The sequence below is a fragment of the Ictalurus punctatus genome, chromosome 3, assembly GCF_001660625.3.
Source record: "Ictalurus punctatus breed USDA103 chromosome 3, Coco_2.0, whole genome shotgun sequence".
Lineage (NCBI taxonomy): Eukaryota > Metazoa > Chordata > Actinopteri > Siluriformes > Ictaluridae > Ictalurus > Ictalurus punctatus.
This window is the reverse complement of record NC_030418.2, coordinates 23,148,936-23,175,389: the sequence shown is the minus strand read 5'-3', so window position 1 is coordinate 23,175,389 and position 26,454 is coordinate 23,148,936. Positions and strand designations below refer to the sequence as shown.

The following is a 26,454-nucleotide window of genomic DNA, read 5'->3' as shown; positions in this document are numbered from 1 at the left end:
ACAGAGGTACCCTGTAAACTTTACTTGGGCTTTCTATTTTGCACTTGTATGTCGGTGTAACAGTGGCAGATGAGGATGTCAGGATTGCTTACTTACAATTGGTTACTTGCGTTTTCAGTGTACAGTGTAGTTTGGAGAATTCAGGGTGTGAAAGTAAATCATTCTGCTGTTTTGAGCTGCGTGTTGTAGTAGCTGCTGGTCACAGCCGCATCAGACTGCATGCATGCTCACACCATAGGGGTCTCCTTTTTCTGGATGAGTGTCCGGGAATTGTGCACACCGGAACACCGTGAAACTTTTGGTTTTTAAGGCATGCATCACTCCGGTACTGAGAATCAATATTTGTGTTTGAGATGCTGGGTAGGCATCAGATTTTTGGAAGAGGAACACTAGGCGCAAGGCAGGAATACACCCTGCATGGGGAATCAGTCCATCACAGGGCTCCATATACAAAGATTCATCACTCGTTCAAAGAAAGGCCAATATGGCATGCTTTTTGTCTGAGAAAGGAGAAACATGCATTGTCCATTTTTTAAATCTTGAACGCACAATGTGAGGTTACTCTAATTATTTTGCTGATAGAACAATTTTAGTATAAAATAATTATTCGAAGGCAGTTTGATTTTAAACTATGTCTAATTAGTGGTATAAATGATGAAAAAATGCTGAACATTTTTTGACAGCAGTATTTATTCATCTGTTGGCCAGAATTACAAAACAATCACTGCATCTGGGCCCATGTCACATTTTATAATAACATAATAGGAAACATGGCATAGTACATCCTTATTGGCTTCTTATGCAAAAAAATTATGAAACCTTTTTTCATACATTTTTTCCAGCTTCTGGGGGATGAGTACAAACTGGAACAATTGTCTTAACAGAGTGGCAGATAATTAGAACAATTAAATTACAAAACCCTGCAGTTATTTTTTTTTCTGTTCTCTTGCTAATTGCTGTTTGCATTGGACATTTTTTTTCTAAATTTTTCCTCAATATAGCTGGCTCAGGCATTCTTGAAAATACATATTTATTTGATCTATTTTTAGTTATTGGATACTTATGCAGGCTCAGCATCCTATGCCTGTTATATGCAAAAAATGCCTAAATGCTTAGATGTTTAAACCTACAGCTAACTAGTGTAATGTTGTAGTTTATATATATATATATATATATATATATATATATATATATATATATATATATATATATATATAAGATGGGGGTGCCCTCAACCAAGTTGGGATTTATTCTAAATTTGACTTTAGTTAGATTTATATGGTTTCTTCAACCCTGCTTTTACATGTTAGTACAGCGATTTCCGAGCTGCATGTTGATCACAAAACGATTAAATTGTTTTTAATTTCAAGTTTGATACCCCTGTGAGGTTCGATCTTTTTAATTAAAAGTATAACATGTTCTTATGCCTGTATCATAATATGTGACAGCAGTAAGATATATATCTTGACAAGATCTGTTCTTCACTCTCAACAATCTTAAATGCCCAGTTGTGTTTGACATCAATGCTTTAATTTTTGCTTTACAAAGCACTTTAACCAGAGCAAAATTTGCATCCATTAAGTAGACAACAGTTGCTGGGAAGCAGAAAATACCAAAATAACAATAGAAAGTAAAATAAAAAACAGTAGGATTCCAAAAAATTGTATTAGAGACATTCTTGAGGAGACCACAGTTTGGAATAACAACTGACATTTTAACAAGGGGTTGATAGTTTGCAGAAGCACTAAATACCAAAATGATTGCTTTTTCTTGAGTTCTTTTTCACCATGTTATTTGATCTTGCTTCATGCGTATCCTGCTGTTTTCCCTTTCACCATCTGTCATATCTGATACTCTGAATTTGGGTGGCTAAGAGCAGACTAGTGAACAATCATACTACCTCTAGCAACTCCCGTCTGAGTTAGGCACCACTGTGCACATCTAGAAATTATTAATATTCATAAATCTTTGATCTGTGTGACTGTCTGTTGTCCGCTGTTTCCTTTCAAATAAGCACAGGGTGTCCCCAAAGTCTCCATACATAGGGGAAATTAACACTTTTTAGCTAAATGTAACTTTATTTACAAAACATCCTCTACATGATTGCAGTTTCTTTGTAAACACACATGAAGTTGTCTCTCCGAACTTTGGCTCCCAGTTTGGCAACAGTGTTGCGTGTGTTGGGCTTGCCATGTATCAACTAAGTATGAAACATTTTGGAAAACATTCTGCTAAAAAGTGTTAATTTCCACTATGTATCTAGACCTTTGGGACACCCTGTAGTTAATGCGGGCTCAGGCAAATGAGATATACCCCAGTGGAGCTCAGGAAAAACAACAGTCTCCAGCACTGAAGACAGGGCAATGTCCAAGCTATGGAATGTTTATTGAATTAGTCAGCTCAAGAGAAAAGCATGTCTCGATAGAGGAGCATTTACCATCAGCAAAAACTGTATAACTAGTTGCTGTGCTTTCCAAGTGTAGGCTTGGGACTGTGCGATTTTCTATGAATAGGCCTTTTGGAATGTATCACACTCACCAGGCTGTTTTTTGTCTAACAAGGGCAGCAGAAAAGGTTTTGCTTATAGTGGGTTGTGTTTGTTCACATGTATCTAGTACTTAGATACCTCTACTTACAGTACACCTACATAATAATAACATAATACTTAAAAATGTGATCTACACTATTATGATACCATTGTATTTTATTGTAGTTGTCTGCACAGTACACATTAAGCATCTAACTAACTAACCAGCTAAGTACTAACACACACACTGTATATTAATATTATAAATTAAATTAAATAATGTAGAGATATAGCAGGTATTGTCAGTACTTTTTAAACATTGCTTCATGCCACTGTTATTCACTGTAGCAAGTAACAGATAAGAAGGCAGTATATTTCAGCTGAAATATTTACTTTCTCTCCTTTTCCATGTTTAATAATTAATTAAACAAAAGAAAAAGATTTGTTGATCTACTTTTCATATATTATTTTAAAAAACAGCAACAGAAAAAACTTTAACAATCACAAAGCATCATGATAAGATATTTTTTAACATCAACCACTGCTACTAGACAGAGTGCCATGCAGAACTGCATTCACACATACAGTATATATTCATGTGTATACAGTCTGAAACGTCATCTGACACATACAGTCTTTTCTGTTCTACTGTACAACATCTCTTTAAACATTTATCTTTCTGCAGGAAGAACATTCATAGCTGCTGATTCAACTCTTAATAAGCTCCTCCTTTTTCCTGCAGGATTTAACTGGAACTTTCCAAAGCCAAAACCTTTTATCTGCTTCTTAATGCTAGACCTTCCCACTTTTGTTGCATTTTTGTTTGTCTTCATGAAAAGTTTGTTTTCATTAAATGTGGCTGAAGCTCTTTTACAATGGCTCTCAGCTCTATCCAGGAGAGGTGAAATGAAAAGGAAAAACAGGGTGATGAATGGAGGCCTGTCACATATGGAGCCCACTTCCAAAACCACAGCCATTACGATCTTGGTTTCCTTCCAGCGATGGCGGGTGTGTATGTATTTGTGTCTATGCACATGTTCATGTGTGTGTGTGTCTGCGTGGAGAAGGGTATTAAAATCTGGTGTCATATCAATATTGTTGTGTATGCTCTCCATGACAACAGAATAAACTGTCGTTTGATACACAGTGTTGGGCTTCCCCTTTATTTACTGTTTAGGCACCATTATATTGAGATAATATGGTTTTTGATTTCTGTCCTACTATGAGCTCCACTAGTAAGCCAATTTTACTGTCATCATGGTAGTTATTATATGTTCATTATCACATTCTCACATTTTAGATTACACAATATTTGACAACATATTTTTTTCTGAATGTTGTGCTACCTGCCATATCTTTCCTCAATTGTATGCAGGGGTGTGGCCACATAAAGGGCACAGGGTGGCAGCTGCCATCCTAAAATAAACCTGGCCACCTCCAACTGCAAAAAAAACGACATCTTAACAAGTGAAAATATCTTGAATATAGTCAGGTTTATCTAGTATTTTCTATCCTAAAATTACAAGAAGCCATGTATACGATTATTGAACCTATTTCTAGACAATTTTACTAAGTTCAAGATTGAAATATTCTTGTTCTTTTGGCTGTTAATGATTCTTAGATTCCTGAATGGTTTCTACTCAGAATAATTTCTAAAAGGCAAACTTTCTGTTGTAGGGTTTTGCATATAACCTTTAAGGGATCCCCTTGGGTAAAACTGGTTCCTGTACTGTAGAGTTTTAGGTAATTTAACCAACTCCCTTGTCACTTGAACTATAGTGCAACTAATACACTAGCCAATATACTAGCTAATAAACTCAATACATTAATGTTATTTTGTGGACATTCTTTTAGCACCGTGGAACAAATAAGATATTCTGTAAACACAAATGTGTATTACATTCTTTAAAAAGATTCTGTTTGTCCCTCCATCTTTTATCAAACCAAATAACCCTTACAGAAAATGTTTCAATAAAACCCTAAACTATCCAATGAACCCTAGAGCATATAAACATTGGGTAGTGTCACCTTTTAGTGTGCTTTTGTCCCCTGTTTTACATGGACACACCACTTATTGTTTAAGGACAGTCACTATCCTCCCCACCCCTTTTCCTCTGTTTCAAATCCAGGGTAGGACTCTGCCCCCAAACCAGACAGCACCTGCCCCAACCCCTCGTCAGATACCCCCATCCCCCGTAAGCCACCCCACCCCCACAGACCCTTCAATTTCTTTTTCCAGTCAAAATGCCATTGTCTTAAATCAAGATGACCAGCAAATTAATTGTTATATTCATGTCTGTGTCATTGCTCCGCTGATAGGCGAGTCCAGTAAGAGTCAGACAGCTGAAAGAGGGCAGGCGGTTATAGATGGTGGGAGGGAGGGATAGAGGGCTGTTCTGTAGGATTCTGTGGAAACAGAGTGGGCATGTAGATTCCTTGATCCAGGCGATGGTTCTGTGTGGGTTTTGCCCTACACCATGCTTGCCTGGCAGCCTGGAATATAGAATCTTTCAGATGCACACTGTGGCAGGTAATAAATAAATAAAGACTGAATTGGAATTGCATTACAGACCTGCTTTAACTCCTCACCTACTCTATGCCACCTCCCTGAGCTGCTGCCTGGAACACACAGCTGTTTATTGATAGGCCGTTATTAATTATGATGTTAAAATGAGAGAGCGCACTCAGGCACCCCCTGCTGATGTTTGGCTGCATGGCTAATGAGCCAAATTAGATAATGAGGGGGGCCGAGGCGTGCCTTGTACCCTCTACAGAATGATGAGGGGGAGTGAAGTGGAGCAGAGAAAGAGGGTAGCAGAGAGGGGAAGTGTGAAGCAGAGGGGAGACATGGTGGGAGGGAGAGTATAGCTGGCACCATGGCTCTCTGTGGCTTTTTCACCAAGACCCTGAAGAGGTCTGTAATTAAGAGCACTGTAATCAAGCAGCCTCTTTGTTGTACGTACATGTATGTGTGAAACGGTGAGCTCTAGGTAGTGTCATTTTGCAGTGCTCTCAATGACACAGATACTCTGTATCTGTTTTGGATTGGTACAGTTTTCTCTCTCATTTTTTTTTTTTTTTTTGCATAACAGTACCCTCAGCTTTAAATAAATCAATTGTTCATTCACGTACAGTGATATAATAAATCCTAGTCACAAGCAGGATTTTTTATTTCTAAATAATCCTTTTTTTCTAAATATAGTAGCTGACATTAGCAAGTCTGAATTATGTTATTTTGGGATTCCAACTGTTGCTCATGATTTAACGGTGACTCATGCTGCCCACACTATTCGTGCAGTGTTCAGTCCGCAGGCAGTTTTGTGGGGAGAGTGTATTAATGTAGCGTAAGTGATCAAACAGCATTATATTGTGTAAGATAATGTGTAAGAGAGATAGAGAAGGAAATATAGTAGAGATAGAGAGGGCTATAGTTTCTAGTTGTGTAAGGAAACAAAGGGGATGTTGTGGATGCCGCCCAAAAGCCAGCATTTCTCATTCCTGCCCTGACTGCTCACTGAGCCATTTCCTGTTTTGACCTGAAATCTTTATTTAGAACCACCCCTCTGCTCACCACTCTCCTCCTCACTCATGACATGGAGAGATGGGCAGAAAAACTCAGCTTCACACCAGCTCATATCCCTTCTAAAACAAGTCTTTGGCAGGGACTTCTTGTTGACACTTGTAGTGTTGGCACTAAAAGATATATTTCAAGATATATTTACATATTGTAGCAAAGTGACGCTACTCTATTATTGCAGAACTTAATTTCTATCATCAAGCAGTGTTTTCTCACCCGAGGTTGCTGAATGACTAACCAGTTAGCTGCTGAGCATGCTGCATTAAATCTGAACATACTAGAAAAAGTAAAAGCCTATTCAGTAGCTTTCACCACCTCAACAGCAGATACAAGTGTGAAGCTGGATTCACACTGTGCGAACTATGTATAACTGTTCTGAATAAAGTAAATTAACATGCAACTGATTCAGAATGTGTATTATGTATGGTTGAGTGCAATTATATGCTGTATCAAACAGCTGAACTCATTTGTATGAACAGTATACTTTTCCCATTAAAATGGTTTGATTGCTCAATTTTTATCATGTCCCTGTAATTTAAAGAGAGGACAGGCAGTGGGTTTGAGGCTAGTATGAAGGGGTAAATAAGCAAATCATTGTCTCTGATTTGCAAGCTATGACTTGTTGCTGGCGATGGAGCTTTGCATGGTTCTGCAGATGGGAGTTGCAGCACTCCTTGTGCCTGGACTTTTAATTTCAGATTTTGTGAGTTGGGCACCTTGAAGTTTTTTCCTCAAGCAGAGAAACAACACAGGCTGCTTAAAAGCCTCGATTGGATTGTTTTCTGCCCCACTTTTAATTTAATTGGATAAAAGCATTTGACAAGAATAAATGTAAATATACAACATTGTCTTACTGTCCACGACTCAGAGACTCAGCTCAGTTATATTTATGGCCTTGTAGATGAAGCACATAGTCCACTTGCAATAAAGGATTGCCTTATTTAGTCTTCTCCCTGTATTACAATATAATAACCAATTATGTAAGATTATAACACCTTTCCTTTTAAATACATTTTCCTATTGAAATTAAAATTCGTAATTAACATACCAAAACTTGAAGAGTACAACTCATGTATGTTTAAAGATTTACGCTATATAACCAAATGTTTATGGACACCTGACGTTGACACCCATTAGTGGGCCTTCCCCAAACTGTTGCCACAAAGTACAAAGCACACAACTGTATAGGATGTCTTCATATGCTGTAGCGTTACAATTTCCCTTCACTGGAACTAAGAGGCCCAAACATGTTCCAGCATGACAATGCCCCTGTGCACAAAGGTCTATACAAACAGGGTTTACCAAGATTGGAGTGGAAGAACTCCAGTGGCCTGCACAGAACTCTGACTTCAACTCCATTGAAAACCCTTGGGATGACCTGGAATGCTGACTGCATCTCAGGCCTTCTCGCTCGACATCAGTGCCTGACCTCACTAATGCTCTTGTGGCTGAATAAGCAAATCCCCACACCCACGTTCCAAAATCTAGTGGAAAGCCTTCCCAGAATAGTGGAGGTTATTATAATAGCAAAGGGGGACTAAATCTGGAATGGGATGTTACACACATATGGGTGGGATGGTAACGTGTCCACAAACATTTGGCCATATACATTCATGGGAAAAAGAAAGTACACCCTACTTCACTTCTATGTTTTTATTTATCAAGGCCTAATGACCAATTCTGTGGTCTATAAACAAACAAATAACATCAGGTGACAACAAAAAATGCAGCAGATTTCAGTGTGTAGTCTTTTTTTTTTAATGAACTGTAAACCAACTTTCTGAAACCAGATGGAAAAAATTAGTACCCCCTATAATTTAGTAACATTTAGAACCACTGTTAGGAACAATAATTTGAAGTAAATTTAAAGTAAACATAATTTTGGAGACAATTTGGTCCACTCTTCTTTAGTACATTGTTTCAGTTAATTGATGTTTGAGGGCATTCGTTTATGCATAGAAGATCCCAGAAGATTATGCAATGAAGATCCCATTACAGCATCTCAATGGGGATGAGGTCTGCACTTTGACTTGGCCATTCCAACATCTTAATTTTTTTCCTTCTTTAGCCATTCAGATGTTGAGTTGCTTGGATCACTGACTTGTTGCATAACACAATTTCGGCCCAGCTTAAGCAGCTGGAGAGATGGCCTCACACTTGTCTCAAGAATATTCTAGTATAAAGTGGGGTTTATCGTTGTCTCAATTACTGCAAGTTTCCCAGATCCTGTGGCTGAAAACAAGCCCAAATCACCACCTTTCCACCACCATGTTTGACAGTTGGTATGAGGTGCTGTTTGGTTTTTGCCAGACATGGTGCCGTGCATGATGACCATACATCTCCACCTTGATCTCATCAGTAAAAAGGATATTGTTCCAGGACTTTTACGATTTGTCATGCTGCCATATTCTTTTTGGAGAGAATGGGCTTTTTCCTAGCCCCTTTCCATGAAAACCATACTTGTTCAGTCTTTTTCTGATTGTGCTGTCATGAACATAAAAAATTAATGTGCTTACTGAGGCCTGTAGGTCACATGATGTAGCTCTTGGGTTTTTCTTTATATCTCTGAGCATTAAACTGTCTGACCTTGTGGACTGAATTTGCTGGCATGCCCACTCCTGGGAAGATTAGCAACTGTCTTGAATGCGCTCCATTTGCAAACAATCTTTCTCTCTCATTTAAATTGGGCAGAAAGTGACTGGACAGGAAGTTGCTACTCAGTGGGTGGGAAGAATGTTTCTTCAAAGCTGACTAGTACTACAGATTTAGTTGATTGTATCTGTCTACACTGTTCATTTCTGTCAATCTGTCAGTGTCTTATCTAGGGGCATCCACGGTCAGGCATACCCATTCATCCACTTACACACCCACCTACACACCAGCCACACATTCATTTACATTTATTATTTTTGGCAGACATACAATTGAGACAAGATACAACCCATTCCTGCTGCTGAGCAGTTGTGGGTTAAGAGTCTCTTTTGAGGGTCCAGCAGTGGCTCTCTGACCAGCTTGTGATTCTTCCATAGATTTGCATAACCACTGGAAGGGCCAACAATACTACCTCCAGGTCTTTAAAACATGTCCCTCTCTGTCACCCACAGGTGTACAGATGCTGATCTGTTTCTATTTCTATATATTTTAAATTCTTTGGTTATGGGCCATTATTCCATTTGTAATCAGTGGATGAACAATTGTTCCAGTTTCACATTGTTTTTAATCCACATTGCATTTTTAGGCAATGATAGAGGACCTAGTGAACTGATATCTAGTATAGGTATCCAACACTTTAAAAAGTAGGCTAAACAGGCTTCCAAGTGATGCTCTGGGTGGGAGGCATAGCTTTACAGGCTCTCCCCTGCCGATCAGAGCAACACTAGTCATTTGCAGGTGTCTGTGTGCTCACTTATGCAGAACAGGGCAGGTTGTGCTTTCCTCCAAATCTGTTACGCTTTCCTGTGACGCAGCATGAGCAGCGGTTCAAAAAGATGCAGAGGTTGGCTTCAGATGTCTTGGAGAAGGAACATTTTTGCCCTCCCCTCCCCAGTTGGTACAGTTGTCATGTGATGGGGAGAGTTAGCTAGTGGGTGGGAATTGGCAAGACCCAATATGGGGTGGGGGGGTTTGGGGATTAAATGAAAAGTAGGCTAACAAAAACTCATGGTGGCATACTAACCTACTCTGTACTGTACAAGTAGAATCTGGTTGCCCAAGGCACATTGTAACTGTACCCTCAAAAACATGGTTCCATAAAGTCCACCATAGATAATGGGCGGTGGATCTATGTTTTTAGAGAAAACAACCTTTTATTATGTGATTTTTGTTACAAATTAATGTAAAATCAATTGAAAACTCACAAAGCATGATGGTGCACATGACCCCTCAATTTAAAAGTATAAATTAAAATTGGTAGTTTATTTAAGCTATATGTATGTTCTTAGTCTACTACAATGACAGGTCGTAGTTAGCCTGGTTACTGAGCTTTACTGCAAATTGAACTGAAAGAATCCTGGTGTCCCATCCAGGGTATATTCCTGGGATAGGCTCCGTATCCACTACAAACTTAATCAGAATAAAGCAGTTGTAGAAAATGAATGAATGAATAAATAATTCTGATCTCACTTTGAATGTCCCAACATAGATACATAAAAACAACTTGTATATTATGCTTTTTTTTTCTTTTTTTTTGGTACAAATTGAAGTAAAATCACTTGACATAAATCCACAAAATGGTACACATGACCCCTCAGTTTGAACCCTGGTTTGATCCAGTATTTTTACTGTGGCCATAAATACTTGTGTCTTGTTCTCTTCACTTTCAATTCTATAAGGACAGATTAAGCTTTGTGCCCAAATTTCAAGAGTGGAAGATGTAGGAATACTTATTTTGTCAATACATATTTTTTCATTTTGTGCCCTCAGTTCATCTGAATCATATAGGTTTCATCACTATTACCACGTTCTTTGTTTGTTTGTTAATAACGTGTTCATTTCTGCCAATCCCTGTGGGGTTTTCACAAAATGGGTGCTTTTCCGGGTGTTCATCTTTTTCTTAGTTGGCTGGTTCTTTTTGCTACATACCACATAAGTCAATGTAGTTGGTCATATGGTAAACTAGACAATCAGGATCTGTAGCGTGCCCCATGCAGTGCTTATGCATGCCATGTGGTGGCGGTTTAGCTTGTCTTTATCAGTGAAGAGGGCTGGTAATACTGATGCATTTTTACTGCTGGTTGCTGGAGACCAAAATATAGACCGAGCATAGTTACAGAGAGAGCGAGAGAGAGAGAGAGAGAGAGAGAGAGAGAGAGAGAGAGAGAGAGAGAGAGAGAGAGATGTTCTGTCATTCTGCAATTTCTTATTATTGACAGAAATATATGTGACAAACAGTGAACTAGTATAATTTAATGAAGTATATAGCTGATCATGGCATAATATATAGGAAAGAACAGTATTTGGGACCTGGTGTGGATTGATTAGGTATGTTGGAGAAAAGAGATAGAAACAAAATAAGAGAACACTGAACTTAACTGAATTGAACTGAAGGAAAGAAATGGAGTGAAAGTGTGTATGAGAGTGTGTTTTGGGAGAACTGGGTGGAAGCCCATTGCCCACGCAGGGCTGTGCTATATCGGATAGGGGTGGAGTGTTCAGAGGCGCCGTGCGTGCGTGCGTACGCGTGTGTGTGCGCGCACGTGTGTGTGTGTGTGTGTGTGTGTGTCCGACCAGCAGTGAGCGCAGCAGTCTCATTCTACGTCACAGCTCTCCGACAGCTACTGTGCTGAGCGCTGTGCTGTGCTGTGCCTCTGCCGTCCGTACAACTGGCTGCCGATGTTTTTCCCTCGCTGTCTTTTACCACTCGATCCGACCTTTCCGCCAATCCTTTCTTTTCCTCCGGCGTGTGTGATCCTGTGTGATATCTCCTCTCAGACCTGAGCTTCGTCGCTGTCCGTCGCTCCACTTGGAAGTAGCGCTGTCGACATTTACGTGATCTTTTTTCCCCCATGCTTCATTTTAAAGCGCCACTCGACCTGGCCGTGGTGAGTAACGTTAGCTTCAGAGATCCGACACGAACCGCAAACTGAAATACTGTAACTCGTTGTGGCACACTGACTTACTGCTTTACACAACGACATATTCCACTGTGAACTTACACAGCCTGGGAGACGCTGAGAGAAAGACAATAATAATGTATTCGGGTATTGTTGTCTGGTCCTTGTCGTGTCTCTTCTCTCTCTTTAAAGTTCAGCAGCTCGACTTTTTTTCCTCACAGTACTCACCATGTCCAGCACGGTGATGAGCTTTACACTATCTCTACACTCATTTCCTTATTTGCTAGTGAGTTTGGTTAGTTTTTGTTAGTTCACGTATCGACATATCATACGTCTCTTGACTAGGAGTCTGCGATATGGAAATATATATATATATATATATATATATATATATATATATATATATATATATATATATATATATATATCACAATATCTTCACAATATCTGAAGATATTTTCACGATACATGATATATCATTATATTTAGCTTTGCTAACAGTGGCAGCAAAACAATAGCCCAAATGCTGCATATAAAAGAAACAGAAAACTGATAGTACTTTTTTTTTTTTAACTTATGCTTTTGTTTAAAGTCTAATATTTTAATGGTTTACAAAAATATAACTCAACGTCCAGTCAGCTGCGGAGTGTGAGATGACCGGTGGTAAATAAAAGTACTGATAATACCTGTGATATTAATCAGAGAGGTTACTGTTCTGCGATATTGAAATTATCCTAAAGGTCACACAATTATATAGTTGGTACTATTCTAATAGTATAGCTAATGGAAAGTTAATCGTATTGTCTTTTTTTTCCACATTGTAGCGCAGACTGTTACTATTAACCTTGCTCTTTTATTCACAGTTTCTGCTTCGGAGTCAACTTTTCGTTATAGACTTACCACTAAGTGCTTAAATGTAGTGTTGTTTGTTTTCTGACCAATTCCTACCTTACGAGATATATCATTGTTGGGGTAGCGTGTTAGGCTAATGCTGAGTGAATAGGCTATAGCTGTGGTATTTGACTGAGAGTGCCATTTGGCAGGTGACTGGAAAAGAAAATAGCCAATGACCTGCTTCAACTGTTAGCTAGAGCTTAAATTTAGAATGCATGTAAGAAAAGGCCTAGGGCTGAAACATAGTGTTTGGAGAAGAGTTGAGCTTCTGGTCTCTTTTTCTTGTATTGTCTGTTTATTGCGAGATTGTTGAATTGTCTACTGTATAAGCAAAGGAGTGTTCTGTGGCACATTTTATGTATATGGTTTTGGCCTGTCGGGTTCACATAGAGCAGGATATCTTAGGATCTTTGAACAAAAATGAGCAAAATTTACAACTGCACTCTACAGTGAGTTTCCTCATAAGACACAGGCAATGTCCAAAGGACAATTACACGCACACATGCTCTCTCTCTCTTTCTCTCTCTCTCTCTCTCTCTCTCTCTCTCACACACACACACACACACATTAAATTCAGTAGGGATCAAGGTCCAGTTAGATCTGCTTGTGAATGCTCACTTTGGAATAGATTATATCCACTACCTTTATTCATGTCCATCTTTTTTTGGTCTTTTTTTTAAATGATGCCATACTGTACAGTAGTGCACAGTATTGTAGAATATAGAACTGTATCAAGATGTATGTGAATCTTCCCTTGCCTTTTGACCTCATGTAGCATACTGTAAGAATGTGCAACTTGTGTATGTTTAGACAATGTTTATTGTGAATGTGTGTGCGCGTGTGTGTATCACTGTAGTAAAAACAGAGCATGCTAATGTAGGATGGGCCAGGCATGATTTGCCAAAGCTAATTGGCATGCAGCAAGGTCATTTAAGTCAATGCAGAAGATGTGGCCAGCTTTCATATCTTGACTTGCCGGATTCAGTTAGTCCAGTGCAATATGCAGCATTCCTGAAATCAACATATCTATGTACCATTAGTCCATTGTATGGGTATAAGTGCTTCTTTTGTGCTGTTTGTAGGCCCTCAGAATCAAATCATTCTGCAGGCTGTCATTAAACACTTTGGCATTTCTTTGCAAAGAAAAAGAAAGGAACCACATGTCCAAGATAGGGCTCCAGTTACCCATAAAATTCTTAAAATACTTTAGTAATTTGTTAGATATTCTCATTAGCAATCAGAGAACTGTGACCTGTATTGAAATCTTTGCATTAACTAATTGCAGTAGAGTAAGAACCTTTGGAAATGAAGTCAGTGTGCTTTCTGGAGTTTCTTAGCCAGTAATCTTTATTGCTGCTAGTTTGGTTGTATTTTTCCTGAACCAGTGTGTAAGCTTGTGTCTTACACCCCCACACACACATCAAGCCTTTGGCCCCTCTCGTCAAACCGGTTTGAAAAGCGTTCTTCTCTCTGCCAGCATTTAACTCTCCAAGCTGAAGACTAGAGTTCAGGGAATTTAAACTCAGTTCACTTTTGAGTACTTTCAGTTTTGATGCATTGTCTTAGTGCAGTATTCAGCGCTGTTTGTGAACAAGAAAATATAACTCTGAAGACATTTAACATGCCTTGATTACAAGATTTTTTTTAGCATTACTGCATTATGAATCTCAGCGACAAAGTTCAGCACACACCCGTCATGTGCACAAGTATAGTCTTATATAGAGCGATGTATGGTACATTAATTTTTTTCTCTACTCTGCATGGTGGGGGCTGTTCAGTGAGTTCTCTAGTTGCTGATGACGTAAAGCTGCGCTGCATTCTGCATGCTGCTGTCTCACTGCACATGTGCCTGCCTGCTCCTTTATGGCCACCATGTCCTGTCCATTCCTCCGACAACCCCAGTTCCAAAAAAGTTGGGATGCTGTGTAAAATATAAATAAATGTAAATAAATACAGAATGCAATGATTTGCAAATCTCATAAACCCATATGTTATTCACAAAAACATATCAAAAGTTTAAAGTGAGTAAATGTACCATTTTAAGAAAAAAATTATTTCATATTGATAGTCTTCGCAATTTTACATTGAGGAAAATTATTCTGAAATGGTTTCACAAATTGTAGACGCAGTTTTTCGAGATTGGTGAACCTCTACCCATCTTTACTTCTGAAAAGCTCTGCCTCTGTAAGATTCTCTTTTTATACCCAATCATGTTACCGACCTGTTGTCAATTAACCACCAGCTGTTTCTTTTTAGTAACACTTACTTTTCCAGACTTTTGTTGTCCCCGTCCCAACTTTTTTGAGACATGTTGGGGCCATCAAATTCAAAATTACCTTTTTTTTCCCCTTAAAATGGTACATATATTCAGTTTAAACATTTGATATGCTTTCTACGTTTCTATTGTGAATAACATCTGGGTTTATGAGATTTGCAAATCACTGCATTCTGTTTTTATTTACATTTATTTACATTTTACACAGCGTCCCAACTTTTTTGGAATTGGGGTTGTATATCCTGAACAATAATGCTGCACCACTGTGGAACGAATAAGATATATTGAACAAAACACATCGCTGTGAGAAAGCTTTTAATGACCAGTCAGTTAGAAAACTGTAACTCACCTTTCCCCGATTTACTTGGCCTTAAAGTTCATTTGGTTATTCTATGTACAAAGTTAATTTTGTCTTGTCAGTGCTGTTTTAAAAAAAAAATCATAATAATGTTCTCCTTTTTCCCTAATCTCTAACACAAAATCTATAGCATATATGCAATTCTGTTGTACTCTCCCGAAGGTAGATGAAGATGTAGTATTCACCTGAGATCATGCTGAAAAACAAGCACTTGGTGTTTACTGTGAGCTTCTTTGAATGCAATGAACACTATTCCTCTTTCTAAAAAGTAGCCCTATCTTTAAAAAGACAAATGCTGAAACATTTTAAAGGTAATATACTAATACATTTGATGCGGAAAAAAGAAACATTTCACACAAACATTTCTTGACTGCCCCTTGAATTGAACGTAGACTTAAATTTATTAGTCTTTTCGAATACAGGGAAACATATCTAAATTATTATCCGTAATTATACATATACTACATATGCCATAGATCAAGATTAGGTTGAAATATGCCACATAATTGCTTTTTACAAAGGATCCTGCAGCGCTCAGGCGTTTTATCCACAATGTTGTTAAAGACAATGACTGATATAGGTTATAAGGTTGAAATGCTTGCAAACAGATAAAGTTAACTGTCTGTCTAGCCTCTGATTTTGTTTATTTGTTCTGTTATTGGCATAATGAGATAATCTGCAATTGTAGAAGCACAATTTTCTTTATTTATACAGCTGGATTATAGGTATGAGGTACACTAGTGTATTTCATGCATGATATCAAACTGCTATGAAATGTATGCTTGACCATAAACATGTCATTTGGTCTGCCTCTTTCTATATTGCTGTGTTCTCTCTCTCTCACTTTCTCTCTCTCTCTCTCTCTCTCTCTCTCTCTCTCTCTCTTCTTCTTCTTCTTCTTCTCCTGCTTGTGCTCAGTATTGAGCCTTCGTCAGGAGAGCCTACACAAATGACACCCCGTCTTTGTGCCGTCAAGTGCCGTGACAAAGCACGCCGAGTAAGTACCGAGGCCAGGCGGAGAGGAGGATGAACATGTATTATGCGCCTGTAATGATACTGTAAGATGACACCAGAGAGTGTGCGCCTTCTCCCTCGTTCTTTATCGCTGTCATTCTCCCTCCAGCTCGTGCTCAATTGACAGTAATGTGTGTGTTATTACATGTAGACCAAGAAAGTGATGTTCAGCTGTCCAGGCTGTTTGTGTGTTTTGTAGTCTGACCCGCCATCCTTGTGGTTCCATAACAGAGCTTTGCAGCAGAACTGCGAGCTATGCATGTACATATGCATGCACGTTAGAGTGTGTGTGTGTGTGTGCGCGTGTGTGAATCCATCCCCTTAGGACCTGAAATAGCAAAGCACCGAGGTGAGGGGGGAGGGGAAGTCAGAAGCACAAGCATGGAAACGTGCAGATCCTGTTACAGGATCATAATATCGCTGATGATTCAGCGCGCACGCTCACTCACTCATTCACTTGCTCGTGCACCCCTTTCCTTTGCACACTCACATGCTCTCTCATTCATTCATTCTGCAGCTCATTCATCCACTCAAGCATGCACTCACTCACTCATTCACTCACTCACTCACTTGTTCACTTCATACAGAGAGTTCTCCTCTGCTTCTTCACTAACACATTTATATTTAGTCTTTTGCGCTATTGTGGAAGAAGTGCATAAACAGTGCAAAGAATTGCACAAAGATAAATGCATAAAGAAGTCCCTCTAGGATTTTGCGATCGAACTTCAACAAACGCCGCAATATCTGGAGGAACTTGACATTTTTCAAAATTACTGCAGATTTTTTTGCAGATTTGGGCCAAGACGCATCACAGGACATCATCACAATGCACATTCAGCCAAAGCCCTCTTCGACTCAAGTGCATCAAACACGAGTACAGCTAAAAGGTCTCGTTCACCAACAAACATCACTGCGAAAAACCATGCAAAACAATTTCGTACAATTGCAGTTTTGCCATTCAAGTAGATTTCTGCAAGAAAAACACAAAAAAACTGCAAATTGCATCACAATTTTTTAAAGAATCTGCAGCAAAATCAAGCATTTTTGGCTGCAACAATCACAAAAAAAACCTCTGTGAAAACCTGTATGGAATGATAAAGTGTTATCCTAGATATTGCTGGAAAAGTTAGGTCTTTAGACCTTTGCAGATGGAATGGAAGTAGAAACTCAGGGCACTGAAGCAGTGAAATCTTTATGAGCATGCTCTGATCTTTAAAAGACCTTTTTAACACATTTTATCCATGTAGTCTTGTCCTTCACATGAAATGCCTCTTGTGTGGTGTTTAGTATACATTTTGCAGCAAGCCTAGCAGCACTGCAGTGTTTCCAGTTTCTGCTCTGACAGCCCTGTGTTCTCCTGTCCAAAGGCCCCAGCCTTGCTTTTACACTAATTCTGGATTTATCCGGTGCTCTGTTTCACACGCGTAGCTACTGCCAGGAGTGGTATCCAGGAAGCGAGCAGCAGCTGAGCCATGCTTTTAAAGCTGCGCTGTAAAACCAAGTCATCTTCGACTATTTTATGACACGAATAAAGAAGAATTAACAAACGCTCTTTTAATGTAGCGTCGTTTCTGTTCAAGATTTGATGTCGAGGGCGTATGGAAACAGGGTCATTTCCGAGCGCTGGTGCAGCAGTGATGGAGAGGCAGTTTGCTGTGTGTTTCTCAGTGTCTCTGTGAGCGAGGGAACAGAGTGTGCCGAGTGAGGTGGGAACACGGTGCACTCCGCTCTCTCTCTCTCTCTCTCTCTCTCTTTGTCTCTCTCTCTTTCTATACACTCTCTCCTCCTGGTGTCACTCCTTAGTTTCAGGTCAGAGGCAATAGGTAGCGGCTGTGTTTTATTTTTATTATTATTTTTTTTACACTGAGCCAGAACAAACTATCCCTTCTTAAACCCCAAACTTAACCACTACACTACAACCTACTACAACTTGTCGTGGCATTTCTCCTCTACTCTCTCAGTGACCTTTCACCCTAGAGATGGAGGGAAGAGGATGGAGGAGGAGAAAATGGAGAAGAGGAATGTGCAGGGTGGAGTAGTAATGGCGTTTTAGTGCTACACATACTGTATCTGTCTCCACTCCTCAGAGTGAGTCACAGGGACCTGTTCAGCTGCCTTGACATTTTTTTCTCACCAGTTCTCTGGAAGGGACTTTGATTTGTGTTTTCTTCCCTATTCGGAACTTGTGTCATGATTTTATTTATTCTTGCTTTCTCCTGGCATTAATGTATCCAGCCATCATGAATTCCAAAACAATGTCTGTTTCTCTGTTCCCAACCAAACACAGAACGTAAAGGAAGAGGGCAGTAAATCAGAAGAAAACCACTAACTTGAATCATGTTCCTTCCCTGTTTCCACTGAAATGCCAGCAGCTGCCCAGGCTGCTGAGATGGCTAGAAGGCTACTTTTTTTTTTAAAAGTCTCAGTCAATTTTTACTCTTGCACCTATTTGAAGTATTTTGACTTTTTTAATGGAAATATCACCCACCCTGAATGGTAATTTGACTTGATTTGCTTGATATTTTATCCTTCAGCTGTTGTCCTGCATCTAAACATTTCTTTTTAATCAACAGAGGCAAAAAAACTGGAGGAAAGTGTTACTCATTGACCTTGTTTTTCATGTCTTACTCTTAAAAGTACAGTTTATCTATTCATTTCTGAGTAGCTTGCGCTGTGTCTGTGAGCATTGGAATTCACCCAGCGACAGGAGACAGAACTTGTTTTGCTCTCCAACACACATTTTTCTGTTTCACTTGCTTTACTTCAGAAGCAGTACACCAACAGAAAATGTTTCTTTTTTTCTTCTTCTTCTTCTTTAAGTTCCCTCATCCACACCTCCTTCTCTCTCTCCCTTCTCTTCCTCCCACCCTTCTCTCTCCCTCTTTGTCATCTCTCTGGGCGGATTCCCAGCTGACCATGTTTGTCATGGTAACAGGCAGCGAGGCAACAGGCCCAGCCACTTGCACTTCCTGACTGAGTGGAAATGCCTGACAGAGGTGCGCCTGCGCGCTGTTTGCTTGCTTGTGTGTGTGTGTGTGTGTGTGTGTGTGTGTGTGTGTGTGTGTGTGTGTGAGCGTGAGCACACAGACAGGGCCAGGGTGCACGAAGCTGTCAGCCTGGATTAGGTTCAAGCACACTGCAATGCTGCCTACTGCTACTGGGCTTCACTTTATGGTAATGAGGAGAGGCCTCGGGAACAGGCTTCTTTCTCTTTCGCTTTTTTCCCCCTCTCGCTTTCTGTCTCTGTCTTTTCCTCTCTGTTTCTCTCTTTCCTATACTGGTTTAAGTTCTACTTCTTGCTGTCCTTCACACTCTCTCCTTATCTTTTTTAAAGCTTTTGCTTAGATAACGGTGCTCATGCTTGTTTTCCTGCCCTTGCCCTTTATTAGATGTGATTACACTGACAAGAAGAAGAATTATATAATTTTAAATATGAAGACTACCTCACTGTGTTTCTCTATAGCATTTACAGGTCAATTATATTATGGGATTGAATGTACCAGAATAGCACTCTCTCTTGTCTGTGAGGAATAGGTTCAGACCAGCATGTAAAAATGCACAGTGAGAATTGGGCTTGTCACTGGAGTAGTGTGAGTGAGATTGCATGCTCGAGGTATAACATGAATGCCATTAGTCCAATATGGAGCCAGTATGGCCAAAAATACATATGTTACATAAACACTTATGACACAAGCACATGGGCCTTTCTTTGTATATAAAATGTTTGTACTATATGTTTTTACTATTAAAAAACAATCATGAACGTTCTCCTCTTCTTTGCAAACACAATCAGGCTTGCAAGTCACTTGATAAATACAAGTCACGCAGTATGCAACGCAGGTATTTTCAAAACGTGGAAGGTCTCTGTATTCTCAATAGCCTACAAGAATTTACAGCCTAAAAACTATCGCATTTTGAAAATACCAGCATTAGCCCGATTGTGTTTGCAGAGAAAAAGAGAAGTTTCATGAACCTGGTAAGTCTAATTATATTTCATGAAACTTTAAGCATGAAGCAGGCAGTGCTCAATATGTTATGCAGCGAATGCTTGTGACAGAATGTTGATAGAAGGTGCAGCATATAAGTTGCATGTGAAAATCTTTTTTTTTTTTCTGTGAGACTGGGCTACTTTAGAAATGAGGGCCATGTTTTGCAAATTTCCAAAAGTCCATGCTTTTTATTCAGCTATTGATCTAAAACTGAAAGAAAACATTAATCTGTATGGGAAAATACACAGACGTCTATCACAGAACACCACTGCATGGCAAAACGTCTTCTTTGAGGTCATTTTATTTAACGTTTCTTTCTCCAAAGTCGCTGGCAGCGCCATAATTGCCAATATCCTGACACTGGTTATTCTCAGACTTTCATCCTTTAGTCATTGAGTCATCAGCATGCAAGTTAGTGGTCTAACTAGCAGCTAAACGGATTCCACAGGCAATTTGTTCTGACTGTTTCGTTATTTAGAAATTCTGACTTTATAAACGGAACAAAACCTTTTAAGTGTTTGTACTGTAAATACAGTGAAACTGAAAGGGAATGTGGTATGTAGTAGCTTGAGCAATAACTGAAAAGCACAGATGTTTGATTGCTCGTAAAATATACAAAACTGTCATTAAGTATGTTTCACGGTGCAAGTTAGTAATTAAAGTTTTAACCAGATATTATAATATTAACCTTTGTCCAACAGCCCCCGCCCCCCCGTTCTCCCTCCTTTCCCATTCTCACACTGTTGCACCGCTCTCTGTCTGTCTGACATTGGTGCTGCTCTCTCCACAGCGCTGTACTGTTACAACATGGCGGCCCCTGAGATGGGCTGTAAATCTGGTGTATATTCTGCTGGTACAGTAGCTGAGAGCTCTGTTTCCTAACACAAGGAATGAGAGCGGCTTCGTCGCTACCCCTTTCTTTCGCCCAGCATGCTGTTCTGCCTTTTCCGCTTCCCACTCTCTGTGCATACTGGAGTAACACACAACACTGCGTTTTTCATATTACACACTCACACAACGAGCTCTTACTGAAACTCTGACACACACTTGCCTCCCTCTCTTAGCAGCAATCTCAGGAAGCAGTAGTCAGAACAGGATTCCTGTAATTGCCCCTATTTCAGTGCACCGCTCCTCTCTTTTTAAGGTGTGAATAGTTCTGTATGGTGATTAATAATTTGAGTGAATCATAGTAGTTTGAAGAGTTTGGTTTTGCATAAAGTCCTTTCCCCAATGTTGTGTTACCTTATCTGTTTGGCACAGTTGTAACGTGAGTCGCTGTGTGCTCTTTCTTCTCTGCGGCCACCGTACAGATATTGTAGGCTCTCACCCCAGTGGAGGCTCAGAATGCTAATATGATGACAGCTTGCGGGCCAATGTCATGGCAACAAAGCTACAATCTGGTAACAGAAATGGTCTTTTATTTTTAACCCAAGTCTACCTGTTGATGCTCAAGCCAACTGCTGTTTGGGTTGGGTGTCTGTTTCATTGGTCGTGCATTTTGTCTAACATACCATGTAGCTGTTCATGATGTTTATTGCCTTTATTTATGGTTACTTTAGTTTATGTGCCTAACAAGTTTTAACATACTCATCTCATTGACTAAACACCATGTGTTTCCTTTCCAAAGGAGCGTTTTTGTACTTTACTGTTGTATTTTGCCTTTATAAGTTGGCTTTTTGTGGATTTATCTTGTTCAGTTTGATAAATCATGCCATTGTTTTCATTTAGCATCCTTATTCTGGATGAGAAAACATCTAACACATTTTACACATTGTGTTAGATTTTCCTTCGCTCGATCATTAATGAAATATGTATGTGAACATGGTTTATGCACTTAATTGTCCATATTTTGGTCATCGGCAAACAAGAACTAAGCGATAAAGAAAAAGCTTTTGACTATGGATCTAATCTTCTCTCTCCCTCTCTCATTTTCTTTCTCTGGTCCAGATATATGTTGGGTAAAGGAGCAAAGCGGAAGCTAGATGAGGATGATGAGGGAGTGGAAGGCAAAGCGCTGGCGATGGCTGACGGCCTCTCCAAGGTCTCATACACACTGCAGAGGCAGACCATCTTTAACATCTCACTGATGAAGTTGTACAGTCAGCGTGCGTTGACCGAGCCGAGCCTGGAGAAGCGTGTGCTCATCAACAACATGTTGCGGCGCATTCAGGACGAGCTGAAGCAGGAGGGCAGCCTGCGGCCACTCTTCTTTCCTCCCTCGCCTCCTCCAGACCACCAAATGGACGAAGGATTCCGGGAAGCGCAGCCTGCTTTTGGTGTACTCTCTGTGGTGGCTCCACCTCCTGTGCTATCCCAGCAGCCCCCAGTCCCACCTCCGTCCCCGGCTCTAGCCAGCCCCACGCCGCTGGATGCTTGCCTCACCCCGGCATCTTTGCTGGAAGAGGACAGCGCTGTGTTTTGCACTTCTCCCTCTTCACTCCATCATTCTCCATCCAGACTCCGCCCTCCAATGGCCACTGACAGCTTCTCCTCGGCCCTGGATGAAATCGAGGAGCTATGTCCATCATCCACAGCGGCAGGGTCTATCACTACCTCCTCACTCACTGTGCCCCTTCACATGCCCCTCCAGCCCTCCAACCAGCCCACCACAGCCTCAGACTCCAAAAACTGCACCAAATCCTGCAGCTCAAAGCCGGAGGGGCCGAGCCCACTATCTGTGGAGCGGTTAACAACAGGTACAGCAGGTACAGCAGCTACTGAGCCCAGAGGGATGGACACTCTCCCTACAAGTGGCTTGGACATGAGCACTTTGCCATCCTCCTCTTCTTCCTCAGGCTTCCTCACCGATCTGGCCCTGGACGATATTCTTTTCGCTGACATTGACACCTCCATGTACGATTTTGACCCATGCACCTCGGCAGCAGGGGCCACCCCATCCAAACTATCACCTGTGGTGACGGCTGATGACCTCATCAAGACTTTAACCCCCAACCAGCCTTTCAAAATGGACCTCACTGAGCTGGACCACATCATGGAGGTGCTGGTAGGATCGTGACCACATTTGGCTGGGAATGCAAAAATAAATCTTTTTTTTTTTAGATACAAATTTTTACAAACTCTTAAATACTTATCTCTGTGGGTGTTTTGTACAGTTTTTATTTTTAAGGCAAGGCAATTGTTATAATGAGTCGTGATGTCACCCAGTACTACTTTTCAACACTGTGCATGCACTGTGCTTGCCTTTCCAAATATGAACATGAAGGAACACACTTGGCTTCTGTCAGATTCGAGTGCCTTCATCAAGAATGACCACTTGGTAAATTCCTGTCTTTTTTTTTTTTTTAAACTATTGTCTGTACTTAATTTCTCAAATAAGCAGAGAAGGAGTAGCAGCTTTCTTTCTCCTCCTCAGCATACAGGTGCAAGAATGTGCTTAACCAAGTCTATTTTCGTATAACTCTCATTTTCATAAAGCACAACGAATTTAAAAGAGGAACTTGGTTTATGTGCTTCTTTAGTGTTATTGTTCATATGATAATATTATAAAGAAATATTTAAGTGAATTTGCTTAAAATTGAATCTTGTGAAATAACTTGTACTCTTTAGTAGGAAATGGACATACTTTACCCCAACTGATGTATTTATACATGAACTTTGGTATGAGATTTACCTTTAAACATGTTTCAGATTATCTGCAATGGTGATTTGGGTCCGGCAATAAGTGCAAACTGTGCATTTCTTTTAATGTGACAAGGAGTTCTCTTCCTCATCAGAAAAAAAAAACAAGTCAAGGTTGAGTCCTATTATGCGATGCAAATGCCCATAACCGCCGCCTTTTTTGTTTTCAGGTTTCCATTTTTTTTTTTTTTTACATTTATATTATTTTAAAAATGCAATTTCCTGTAAAAATATGACACTAACTTATAAGTAAGGGCCTGTATGTGCCTGATAATGCAATTTCATTCATTTAATAATTTATGTCATAAGCAGCCTCAAATTAACATTGATTTAAAAAATAATCAAAAACAAAACATTTTCTATTTCTAACATTGGTATTGCTTGTTTTATGAGCATTTCCTTCACCTTCTCCTTTGCCAGCGGTACATTATTCATATTGCATGCAGGATTGCATCAGAACTGTAAAAAAAAAAAAAAAAAAAAAAAAAGGACAAAAAAAAGGAAAGCGGTAGGATTTTAGACAAGTGGGTTTTATTTGACCTTATGCATACCATTGATTAAGTTTTGCCTATGGTCACCATGTCCTGCCTATGGTCACCATGTCCTGTTCCTTGTTGTCTCTCTTGATGGTTTTGGACCAGTAGAAATGGTCAGAACGATTGGGGACATAAACATTGGAGATTCTGAATTTAAAACATGCATAAGTGATGCTTGTCTACTGTTATGGTTCAGATTACCAGAGGGGAATTTTCTAATTTATATTTCTGAACGTTTGCATTACCAGCCTTGATTACATGGTTAAAAAGCCTGTGTGCAACAATAGGCAACATATGCCTTTAGCTCTAAAACCCACTGCGAACCACTTAATGCAATCAAACTGGATGTAGGCGATTTAGACTTTGCATTTTCAGTTCATTTCTGACTAATCACATCATACATGTGCAAAGGGACCATTTCTCATATCAGCTGCTTAGTATTATAGACCTGTTTACTGGAGAGTGCTGTTAATCAGTGATGACTTTGCAACAAATATCATTTCCCGTCGCAGATTTCAAGAGGATCTTGGCTTCTTAGTGTAGGTTCACACAGGCATTATCAGACAGTGAACTGTAATACTGGTTCTTTACTAGTGTGACCATTTTAGATATGGGATTCGAAATGTCTATTTACAGAGAAGCCTTCAGTGGGAGTAACGGATCACATCCTATAGTGCTCAAGAGATTATATAAGAATTTGAAAAGATGATGATCAGGAATAGTGTAAAGCCAAGAGGGCAATACTAATACTATTCATTCATAATTATAATAACTGATTATTTTAAGTTGTTTGGATTTGGAGTGATTTTTGTTTTAAATTATTTATTTTTCATTTCCTGTGTAAATATATTTATTTTGTTGTGAATCTACCATCTGGATTGTAATGTGTACAGAATGTATGGTAGGAATGTACCCTGCTTATAGGAATGTATTATACAATGAATTTGGTTGGAAGCCATGTTTTTTTCTGTTTTGAAAATGTATTATTTTTATTTCTGTTTTGTTTGCTATATTATAATTTTGGGGTGGTGTTTGTGGCACTGTTTAGGTCTGCACTCCCTACCCCTGTTTAAATATGAGTATTTAATGTCTGTGTACTTCATAGTGTGCAAGGGGGGAAAATTGTGAAGCAATACTTTATTCTCTTCAAAAACTTTGAGGTTCAGACTCCAAAGCTTATTTTTAGGAAAGTCTATCTATAACCCTAAATGCCAAAACATATGAAGAGCAGAGTTGACTGCTTTGTGATGCCGGTTACTGTTAGTATGACATGGTGTCTCCCTGTCTTCAGCCTATACCCTGTTTGCGGAAACATGGGGGGGGGGGGGGGGGGGTATGGATGTGTGTGTTTCGGGGGTGTTAGGGGGGTCCACTTTTCTGCTCAGTAAGAGAGGCTGTATTTTTCACAGACCTTGGGAGCTGTGCCTTTTCTATGCAATTACCAACATATTCATTTTGAGGAAAACCCACCCACCAACTGATCACTGTATTTAAAACAAGGTGTGGACTGTAGAATATATATAAAATATGGACAGGTGTCTATGAATTTGAAACAGTCTTACTTTTGTAGTTTTATATCATACAATAAACTATTCGAATTAAAATTCATTTGACCTGTCATTTTTTTATTTAATCACATTTACAAAATTCACTTGAAGCATTAATAAAATATATATGACTGATGTATAGTACAGTGTACTGTACGCTCTAGGGTAATCAGCAGGTTTCACGATCTTTTCAGTGTTCCCGTCACTTTTCTTTCTCTCCTCAATATCTCAAAGCTAATATCAAGAATTTGTGCATCAACAGTTGCCACCATTTTGTAACTGTGACTCATGAGCTGTTACTGTGAGCCTATTTCCAGCATTGGGGCCACACAGCTGCAGAGAGCAGTGCCACTTTTAGTTCATAGCGCATGGCTGTGTCTTGTTTGTGTGCATGAGGCATGAGGAAGGGGAAGCCAGGCAGGAGCATGGCCTAGTCATCTAGTCAGGGCAGTGAAGATGTTTTTCCCCTTACGTAGAGCACTGTCTTTATGTGAAGGAGTGAGTCACTCACGCAGCAATCAAGACATCACACAGTTATGCACCATG

The 26,454-nt window shown here is 39.7% G+C and overlaps 1 protein-coding gene across 8 annotated transcripts in view; it reads left to right on the top strand.

Annotated features, from left to right (window-relative positions):
- sertad2b (SERTA domain containing 2b) overlaps nt 1-25,969 on the top strand; it is a 46,871-nt gene extending 20,902 nt beyond the window's left edge. Inside the window, exons 1-4 of one of the 8 annotated variants that reach the window (XM_047154090.2) lie at nt 10,893-11,644; nt 16,102-16,180; nt 21,497-21,586; nt 22,134-25,969. In XM_047154090.2, the coding sequence (XP_047010046.1) occupies nt 22,138-23,202 (1,065 nt within the window). In that variant the 5' untranslated portion in view covers nt 10,893-11,644; nt 16,102-16,180; nt 21,497-21,586; nt 22,134-22,137 and the 3' untranslated portion in view covers nt 23,203-25,969. Of the gene's footprint in view, nt 1-10,892; nt 11,645-16,101; nt 21,331-21,446; nt 21,587-22,133 lie in introns of those variants that run through there. The other 7 variants (XM_017464441.3, XM_047154086.2, XM_017464444.3 and 4 more) reach the window with 7 other exon arrangements.
- Nucleotides 25,970-26,454: the final 485 nt, after the last annotated feature.